At 33.3% G+C, this 11,570-nt stretch overlaps 1 protein-coding gene across 1 annotated transcript; it reads left to right on the forward strand.

The window, feature by feature from the left end:
* The first annotated feature begins 132 nt into the window (after positions 1–132).
* On the forward strand, positions 133–1,996 carry LOC127881968 (uncharacterized). The gene is made up of 2 exons (XM_052430250.1): positions 133–303; positions 970–1,996. The coding sequence occupies exons 1-2, from the start codon at positions 156–158 to the stop codon at positions 1,554–1,556; spliced, it is 735 nt and encodes a 244-aa protein (XP_052286210.1). The 5' UTR covers positions 133–155; the 3' UTR covers positions 1,557–1,996.
* Positions 1,997–11,570: the final 9,574 nt, after the last annotated feature.

Consider the following 11,570-nt stretch of genomic DNA (forward strand, 5'->3'; position numbering starts at 1 on the left):
ATACATGAATGTTTTCTATTCAATTTATGGGCGTTAAACGGTGTTAATTTCGACCAATCTGTGCAAAGCATCACGCGTCATCCATCTATAAAAATCGGAATCACAACCAACCTTCATCAGTCACATACCAGAGATCAGTCTTCATAATCCTTAACATGATTCGCGGACTTCTTGTCGTTTGTTTCCTACTGGGTGGCGAAGTGTTCTGCATGTATCATACACTAAACCGGGTTGACCTCGAGAATAGAGCTCTCCTTACCGACGTTGCTGCAAGGATTGATGATTTGGAAAGACAAGTTCAAGGTACACTTTAAGCTTTTTTTAACTACAGCTACTGGTTTGTATCACTATTTTTAGCTAAGGTATAATTGTTTAAGCTTGAATTCCTTTAAATGTCGTCGTCGGACTTACTATGATTTCAATATTAAAATGTAAAAATATTACATGTATTCAAAATCATAATGTATATAGATATATACATGTTTGAAGGTTGTTTTGAAACATTAAATATCGTCTTATTTCATCATGACTGAACTGACGTTAATGTTATAAAAACGCATTTCGTTTAAAATGAGCTTGGACTATTAACGCGCTCCTTCAACTCGATTTTACTCGAGTAAACAAACATTTACGTATTGTTATATTTAAACCATAGTATGTCGTATGAATGGTACAATGAGACATTTTAAATTATTTATCATGTTTACAATAGCAAATATTTCTGTACCTGATTCTCAATAGAATGTTACAATCGCAATTAATGTATTCATATAATAGGCGAATCATTGAGTAGAAAATGCATAACTGCTGAAAACAAAATAAGAATATGGAATAGAATTGTTTTCACTGTCAGATTTTATAACAGATATAATATATGGTGTAAATAATTGTGCGATAAAGTTATGATTGTAGTTTATAATATATTACATTGGAGAACAACTGCATCAATTGTAATAATATACTGTTTAGGTGCACAGGCGAAAGCGGACATTCCGCAAACAGCACGTGGTTCGTCAACGTACGTTCACTGGGGCATGAAAACGTGTCCAAACGTGACAGCTACGACGACACTATATAGCGGACAAGCAGCCGGTTCTCATTATACCCACTCTGGCTCTGGTGAATACATTTGCTTGCCAAACGACCCAGTATATGGTGCCTACAATCAAATATCTAGCAGTACAAGATCAATGATGTATGGGGCTGAGTACGAGACATACGACAATGCTCCAGCTTTAACCAATCTCTTAAATCATGACGTGCCGTGCTCTGTTTGTCTTGCTCGCGGGAAGACAACCGTGATGATACCAGGACGTACTTCGTGTTATAGCGGATGGACCAAGGAGTACGAGGGATACCTGATGGGGGCGCACTATCAGCATCAAGGCAACGGATATGTCTGTATGGCGAGATCCCCCGAGTCGCTGGCTGGCAGCTATGCAGACATGAATGGAGCCCTGTTCTACTTTGTAGAAGGTCGGTGTGGTACCTTGCAATGTCCTCCGTACATCGAGGGAGCTGAAATAGCCTGCGTCGTTTGTTCAACAACAAAATAAATGTTCCTATGACAAATGCAATCCAACAACATACCAGCGTATGCATATAAACACCTATGAATACACGTTGTTGTACTTTACCTAATGAAGTTTTCATCTAAAGATATTGATGCACATTTGATTTAGTATTAAATATGACTTACACAAGTCAAATATTTTACCCATTTAAGAATTGTTTTACTAAAATATTAGCAATAACATTGATTGTTTAGCTTATTGTTTTCATTTGTAAACCAATAGTATTTGTCTGACACTGTGTAAAATAACTAAACAGAATATTGGTCACTGAACTTTAATGGTTATGAATACGTATTTTCATCTGTATTTTTTGTGTGCTTTTGTTTGCCTTTGAATATGTAAAATGCTCTTGCGATATATTAACTGTTTCATTTCAATTCAACAGTCGATGGATACGAGAAATCGAGTAAATGCATGCTTTATGTTGTTTTTGTATGTATTTTTACAGCCAGATGTAAGAAATGTACACATCTCATTCGACGTATTCTAGTAAATGTCTGCATATATATATATATATACATGTATAGCGCATTAAAAACGGGTGTCGTTTGTCCAAATATTAGAGGCATGCGTTTGTATCAGTTATTCGGCTCTTTTTATATACAATTAAAACACTGTCTTTACATTTGTATTATGACATTAAATACAAAGTTGGCATGACTTATTTGGGATACTAAATGAAAATAATGTTTTTTAAAAATACTTGTGTTCATTATTATCTTTCAAAAGCATAATTTACTTAATTCAAGAACTGTAGACAGTACTTAAGGGTGAACATAAAAAATCATTGAATACGTAATGCTTTAACTGGAAGAACACCTATGGTTGGAACGCATAAATCATGAGAATTTCGTCATTTGGTGTGTGTTTTATGCATAGAGTACTACACACGCATAGTCTAAGTGACACTGCTTTAAAGTGTTCAGTTACACACGCGAAAAGTCATTTCGACACATGTCTGCATTGTTAATGCTAGTAAAATGTAAGCTCAAATTGTATTTTTGTAATTCATTATAAATTAGTAAATGTATCGTCAGTAGTCGACTAGTTAATATACCAACTATACATTCAAACAAGTTTGCAACTATAGAAAAACAACAACTGTAGAATGTTAGTTTAAACGTATTTATTTCAAACAAGAATGCATTTACACATGAAACATACAACAATTGCATACAAACAAGTTTGATTTGGATTAGAACGGAAGACTTCGTCTTATATAGTTCTTCTCCAAAAGGTTTATATTAAGTTGCATGTTTTCAAGCGAACATTATTGGTTTGCTTATACATATAACAACAATGAAATTATTTTGATAAGGAGATATAGTAGTTAATAGAGAAAAGAAGAAAAGATGGAGAAGAAATGTGCAAGATAGATACATGTATAAATTTAAAGCGATAGTTCAAAAAAGTAAAGTATAAACACCCTACATACATGTCGGAAGAGACTTAGTAAGAGAAAAGAAGTTCTAGAGAAGTTCTGTCGCAAAAACTATGTTTCAAATCGTTTGCTATCGATAATATATTTGTGTACTGCCTCAGCGATAGTGGTATTAGTTTGATAATTCAGAATGTTATCTCCATATAAAATCGTTTGGACAGAGGGGACGGAATAAATAGATATAGTTGTCAGAAGTTCTGCACGGATATTAATATAAAGCTGGCATTCAAGAAAATAATGAAATGGTGATTCTCTTTGACCGCATTGACATAGAGGCGATGCAACTACGTTTCGCCTGAATAGATGTTCATTTAGCGCACTACAATTAGTTCTAATGCGTGTGTGTAAAATTTGAGAGCGTCTCTTTCCATAGGAAAACAATGGATTTTGAATTGGTCGATCACTATTAATGTGTTTTTTAAATGAATGAATCGATTCAGCATTTCTAAACTCTTCTGGAAGACAATTCCAATCGGATACTGTGGATGGTAGAAATGAATGTGAATAAGATGCGGTTCGAGCATAAATGGACTGAAATGAGACGCATTTCTAAGAGGGTATTGGCTAGATGCTCCGACTGTGTCAGGAAGAAGTGACTGTAAATAGTAAGGTGCTTCTCTAAACTGCATTTTGTACATTAATACTAACGTATGTTTTCGTCGTCTTTGACTGAGAGTTTCCCAACCTATCTCATTATAAAGATCTTCAAGTGACACTATCGAGTACAACCAGTTGATATACGAGCTGCCTCTGTTTGAATTTTTTCTAATTCATCCTTTTCATATTGGGTACAATTGTCAAAAATAACATTTGAATACTCAAGTATTGGTCGTACGAATGCAAAATATATAGTTTCAAGAGATGTCCTATCAAGCATTGATTTGAGACGACGCATTATATTAATACGCTTCCACGCTTTTTCTTTAATGAACGTTATATGTTCATGCCAAGTACAGTCATTTGTCAAATATACTCCTAAATGTTTGTGGATATTTACTATAGGTATGTCAACGTACCCCATTGAAAGTGGAGGATGATTCGGTTTATTAATTTTACGAGATATCAGCATTGATTCTGATTTGGAGGGATTAAAATGTACTAGCCATTGATCAGCCCATCGTGAAATTTTATCTATGTCTGATTGCAAAACAGCTGCAGTTTGATCCGGCGAGTTTACAATCATAAAGAGACTTGTATCATCGGCAAATAGGTTTATTTGGGCTTGTATATCAGCTACTATGTCATTGATGTAAACAAGAAATAGAAGGGGACCTAATATAGACCCCTGTGGAACACCAGCGATAATTTCTGCAGGAGTTGATTCTGCTCCTGGTAGAATGACTTTCTGTTTACGATTAGAAAGATAATTAGATATGAATGCTAATAAATCTCCCCGAATGCCTGCTGCTTGAAGTTTGAACAAAAGACCCTCATGCCAAACTTTGTCAAATGCTTTACTTATATCGAAAAATACAACTCTGACTTCAAGACCATTGTCTAGAGCTTTGCAAAATGTATCATAAATATAGGTTAACTGATTAACTGTCGAATCGCCAGGCATGAAGCCAGATTGAGTCCGTGTAAAGAAGGAATTAGAACGCAGGAAATTAAAAACATGTTTGTGGATTATTCGTTCAAAGACCTTTTCGATAGTATTAAGCAAGGATATAGGACGATAATTCGAAACAAGAGCTGGATCACCCTTTTTGAAGACCGGACACACGTTTGCAATTTTCCAGCATGAAGGCATTTTACGAGCAGAAAGACATGATCTGAATAGTTCACATAGGGGAGAGCTAAGTTGATACATTGCTTCCCTGAGGATACGATTATCGATTCCATCAGGTCCTGAAGCTTTTCCTACCTTTAAACATTTAATTGCGTCGATGACTTCTTCCTGAGTAATATCAATTGAATTTAAGCTATTATTGTTATCGGTGTTATGCGTAGGAAGATCATGATGTTGTACATCGATTGATGATTGATTTGCAAAATATGAATTAATGAGTTCAGCTTTGAATGTGTCATTTGCCTCAAACGTGTTCGAATGTTCATCGTATAGGGGTGGAATTGATTGATGTGTGTTTGTAGAAATGAATGTGCGCAATGTTTTCCAACAGTCCTTAGCACATAGCTCAGAAGACTTCAATTTATTGGCCATATTCTTAAAGTAATCAAATTTAGAATTTCGCAAGAGTTGGACAACTTCATTTCTAGCATGTCTAAAATTCGACCAGTGAAGATCGGTATTAATCTTTTTGGCTTTTCTATAAAATCGTTTGCGGTGTCGAATTTTTTTCTTAATTTGATTATTCATCCATGGTAAATCACGTGGACGTATACATATGTTTTTGTTTGGAATGCACGACTTCGCTTTTTGTAAAATAGCATTAGTAATATTTTCAGCATATAAATCAATATCATCACATTTTAAAAGATGCCATTGTGTTTCAGTAAAAAGACTACGTAACCTATCGTAATCCCCAATATCATAACGCCAAATATGCCGATAAAAAGTTTTTGCTAAGGGTTTTTGGAATTTCAAAATTCCAAAGATAGGACAATGATACCTTATATTTTGGTCCAGAAAAGGTTCTCCAATTCCAGAAAATATGATATTGTTCTGGTTACTTGCAAAAATTAAGTCAATTATTGAAGATGTTTGCTCTGTGTGGTGAGTGGGCTCATGTATAAGTTGTGTAAGGTTAAATTGTTGACAAAGGTTTTCTACTTTTGATAATGATGCTGGTGTGAGGAGATTCAGGTTAAAGTCACCTGTAATAATAACATCGTTTATACATGTAGAATGTTGCTTATGCCGTTCAGATGTTATTCAAACCAATCTTAGTGATAAACGTAACTCACAAAATTAATATACAAATAATATTTATTTAAAAAAAACACTGATCATGTTTTAAAAATATATGAACATTAGAAATATGAATAAAATTTGCATTAATCAATAGAACATTGCGACAAATACAAATATTGGCCACTATCATCATTTGCTGCAGACAGACTCAACGGATTAAAACAGTAACAAAACCATATAACAATAATTACACAACTAAAACAACACATTTTGAATTGAAACAAATAAAATGCCAGATTCAATAATTTTCATAAATTGAGCTTAGCAAATTGAATTTAAGATCAAACAGGTAATATCGACTGCGAGTAAAGACGACCAAAACGTACTGTCACATATAAATATTGACCCTTCTTTTTTCGACAACATACAATGAGATCATTGACAATGAACAAATCTCAACAGATGTAACAATTCTAGTCTCCATTGAGCGCAATCAAATGAAAGAAGAATAAAGTAAGTGAAAGGGTTTGTTCAAATAATTCTATGATACATTTATATTTTAAAAAAATCAGTGCTAGAATCTTTAAAAAAAAAAGCGTAATAATACGTGAATATTTCAATTTTAAGTGTCAACAATCAAAAATGTATATAAAATTGGATGTGTCGCCACAATTTCAACTAAACAGACCATTTTTGTTTTCAACGGCCTTTACACACAATACACAATCAAACAGCACAGCTGCTTTATTAATAAAAATATACATTAATAACTATTTGTTCAATTAAGACATATTATACTCGAAGATGACACAATGATAAAATATAGCTTTTTTTAATTCTATGGAAAAAAAATGGTTCGCCTTTCCGAAAAAAATCAATCGACTGGATGATGTAAGCATATCTGAGATGCGAAGAGCGATGGATATATTGAGTTGGTCTAGAAACAAAGACTCGATGCATCTGTCGAGGCTTGACCCATCTAAATGTTTGATCGCAACTTACAGTTTTGTTGTCACTGTCATTAAAAAGACGTTAATTAAGCATCACAAACAAAGTGAGATCAAATGTCAAAATAGTATTTATTATTGCTATAACTTGGTCACAAGAACGTTCAAGGCAACTTCAACTACAGCAATATATATCTTCAATCACATACAAAATGTTCATGTTTTTATCAGACCCTGGAATTTCAAACAGCCATTAATCCATCTTTTTATCCAGAAAAATCCGAGTTCTTAGTACGTTCAAGCACTTGAAATTCTAGCAGCAGTCGCGTTACAAACCCACTTTGCTTTAACACGATGGAGGCTGTTGTTTCGGGACATTTGTTATTATCACACACCTTTACGTATCCTTCGTATACATGTGGAACAATAAATCACTGGTATCAATTTCAATGTACAAATTACGTTCAAATCCAGTTTAATTTTGGTAGTGTGCTCAATTCTTTCAATTGTTCACACTACACGATTGCTTTTAAATTAGACTTTAGCCGATACAAAGCTGAAAGAAGTAAATGCCGAATGTGTAAATATCAACGTATTAGTAATGCTTTTAGTGCCGAAATTGTAATTTAAACCATCGATTTATCACTTCATTTTATTTTTATGTATGCGCTTTAAAATCTTCTTCTTTTTGTGTTTATTTATATATGTAAATATGCACATGCGCTACCGGATGCAATATTATCATCTATCATGTGCAAAGTATACTACCTAAATAATATAGGTATAGGTATAGTATATTGCTGTAATTTATAGGTTTGTTTTTCTTTATTCTTGTTTGTATTTTCATTAATAATGCATAACAAATATAGTATATATATATTTGGTGACTTATGATATCATGTGATATCAGACTCGTCCAATATGGTGTATGAAAAGGCTCTGTAAGCCTCGTCTTATATCACATGATATACAAAGTCACAAACTTAATATTGCAAGAGTGCGAACAAAACATAAACAAATTATTAAACTAAAGTAATAACAATACATAAACAACAGCAAAATCATCGTTTAACTTACCATTAAACATAAAATGCTGATACTGAGTACATAATTGTTATTATCTTTTCAATATCGACCCTTCTTCTTAGTTTAAAAAAAACTTTAACAGTGGTTGAAATATCATCCAATAATCAACTGTATGACTCAATGTAATTTAATGAATATGTCCAAAAATACAATGAGACACTTTAAACGTATATTTTATAAAAACTGTATTTAATGTACGTTAAAAGCGATATGCATTTTTTAAGAAAAAAGACCTACAGACATTTTACAAAACAAGTGAATAATAGTTCAGATATACGAGTAAATACCTCCATGTTTAGTTAAATAAAGATTAAATATCATGTACGCATCAATGTTATGGGCTCAAATAGTAGAATTGACATGACGTTATCGTCGCTGGTGCTATCTTTGGAGTTTGAAGAATATCGGTTGTGGGATTTTAAGAGCATCGTCTGCGTATTTGCCTTAGGTTTTTACTCCATGCGTTAAAGATTTCGATTGCAAAGACGTTCCCGAAATGCAAATATTGGGACAACATCAGTATGCACTGGGTTTAAGTAAATATTAAGAAAATATTAGATTCATGTAAATGGCTATTTCTTTCATACAAATAAATAATACATGTATATAGATGTAATCTAAATTCCGAATGCATTTCATGCTATTAACACATGACTGCATATGAATTAAATATTTTTTGCGTCGGGTCTTTCTACATATCTTAATAATATGCATTTCAGCTTGAGTTTTCATTTTCATTTGATTATTATCACTACGTTTTTCGGAGAAAAAGTGGGGATATTGTGGTGATGTGCGTCTGTCCGTCCGCCCGTCCGTCCGTCCGTCCTGGCCACCTGGGCCCGTATTCACCAACCACCTAAGTATTATGGATAAAATTTCCTTAATTATCTAAGAATTTACCTAAAGCGAAATGTCCTTAACTTTCTTACTAAGTAAGTCCCTTAGGTAGAACCTAAGGTTAGATTTGTCCTTAAATACTTAGGAAAAATAAATGCGTTTTCGTTTAAAAATAATTCTATAACTTGTATCGTCAAGCAAAATATATTACTATATTTAGAACATGACGTTGAAAGTGCTCGAAAAATGACGAAATGTTATTAGCGGTCAAATGTGTTGATAAGAAAAATCTTAATATTACTTGTAGATGATGATTGAATAATATAAAAAATGCATAATGTAAGAGGTTTACGCTTCCAGAATCTGTCGAAACAGCTGTCACAAAATATCTGTATCGATTTTATGCTGTTGTCGTCGATCTCTTTATCAACAACAAACATGTACACAAATTTGGAAAAAAACACGGAATTGAATGCAGACGATAGTTGGAAAGAAATGGCGAAACAACGAGCGCCCAACTTAACATTGCAAGAGAACACCCTCCTCGCTCATTTGTCTGATTTGATGGGTGAAGATTATTTGAACTTCGGTATGTCCAGGCATAAACTGGACAGACATAGGTTTACCAGCCGTAAGGGGCGACACAAATTACCCAAATCTACCCAAATCATCCCAAATCTGTCCATTATTAGGAAATTACACATTGTCTCGAGTACAAATGAAGCTTAAAACAATACAATTGTGCGCCACTGAGAAACCATTAATAGTTTTGTTCCATTGTGAACTACAATTAATACTCTACTTAAACCCACATATACAATCTACATGCATGTAGGCACCATCTCAGTAATACTCCTGTTTTAACATAACCGTTGAAAACCGAAGACTTTGATATTTATTAAAAACACATGTTTGTGTACCTTTCGAGGTATAAAAGGACGTTTTGCTCTTTCCTAATGTGTTATTAATGTATTGTCAACTAATGCAATCTGTTTAAACAGATATATTTTGCATTATAGGTGCGGTTGAAGTGCGTTTACAAATGTCCTTCTAATAAACAAAGTTTGGATTTTACTCGATGAGATAGTTAAGAAGTACACATCCTTGATCAAAGAACATTATTTTATTTAATTTAACGCCCGCAAACACATAAACAGTGTGAAAACATCGCCAAAATATTGCATTGTAACGCAACGGCTAATAATTCAAAGTACATGTTTGGAAAGCATAAAAATCGCTTCGTATAATATAATTAAAGGTCTGTATGTAGTTTAAATTTTATTTCTTAATCACGAACATTAATAATTATATCACTAGAAGAAAATAAAACCTTGTTCCTCAAAACATTTCCAAAATACGTTTCAAGTAGGGACAACACTATAAGCCAGATTAACCCATTTATGCCTAGTGGACTCTCCCATCCATCTAAATTTGATCAATTTATTTCCAAAATTAGGGATGTCGATTATATTTATTTCTATATTTATAATATTATTGACACAAATTCCTTTAAGCAAACAACGCAGACCCTAATGAGACGCCGCATCATGCGGCGTCTCATCTTTGTCTACGCTGTTTGCCAAGGCCTTTGTTCTAGGCGCTAGGCATAAATGGATTAAGGAGAGCGAGCAGCCTAATACATCTGAATACATATGTTGTATTTACCGCACAAATATTTCATAACATTTCAACGGCACATTGTCCTTCCAGTTTTATTTGCAATTCGTAAGTACATCAAAGGATGCAACAAGTCCGCCTTTATTTATAATAAAATCACAACATTATGTTCAGCAATTGGTCAATGTTTAAGTATGGCACAAAAACATCATATTAGACATATAAACATGATTGCAATCGCATATGGTTTAGTCTATATGCATCCACAATAAAAATCCGTATTTAAATACAGCTTTTATATCCCTAAATGGTTAAAAGCAAAACATTATATATATATACATCGTGTCATATGATTTGTAGAAAGCTGAGAGATCCGGGAAAGGCCGCACGTTAATATGAGGATTCGTAATGGGTGTTTATCGAAAGGTAAAATCTAATTTATTATTCAATGGCATGTAAACATAGTTTCGGTTTTCGAGACATGTTTTGTGTTTGTGCACGTACCGTAATGCTTGATTTACAGGCCTTTACAAGGTATGGATAGTAAACAGAGCACACATGCAGAGGCGTGCAATACCGGCAATACGAAGCAGGTAAACTGTTTACGAGGACGCTACCAAATTTCATCAATACACCCCATACAATTTGTATGGCAGTTAATTAATTCTGAATTAAATCCAGCATACAAAACCCTGGATCTTTTTTTATATATTTACGTTTCATTATGGCGCCAAACTGTTGAATGTAAAGCATTATTTAACAGCGCAAAATCATAAATATATATACTATTTCAAAATGACTTTTTGTTTGTGCAAATAACGGAACGCTGAGCACGCAAGGAGTGTCCATGCAAGCTGTTCAATAGAAAAAAATTGTTGTTATTTTTGCCAGAAAACATAGCCTTGTTAGAAAAAAAAATAATTGTGAATGATATTTTAAAGAAGGTTTTAGAAAACTTAAACAATCGGAAGGTGTTTATAAATAAAATATTTTAAACAATAATGAACATTGTTATAATTATAAACTTAACATTTTAAGAGCAAATGATTGCACCCACGTGTAATATTTCCTTTTGAATGCATGTGAAAAGTTGATGCAATTTTATACAATATATGAGTTGATAAGTTTATTTCAATAGTTGGGTAATTACATTTACGCTAGTGTTTTGGGCATTTAAAAAAATCGGTAAGTGGAACCGCACAGCAAATAACAAGCACACACCTTTTTGCATCCTACGTGTGCTTTTCAAAATAATT

Source organism: Dreissena polymorpha, chromosome 5, assembly GCF_020536995.1.
Source record: "Dreissena polymorpha isolate Duluth1 chromosome 5, UMN_Dpol_1.0, whole genome shotgun sequence".
Taxonomy (NCBI): Eukaryota; Metazoa; Mollusca; class Bivalvia; order Myida; family Dreissenidae; genus Dreissena; species Dreissena polymorpha.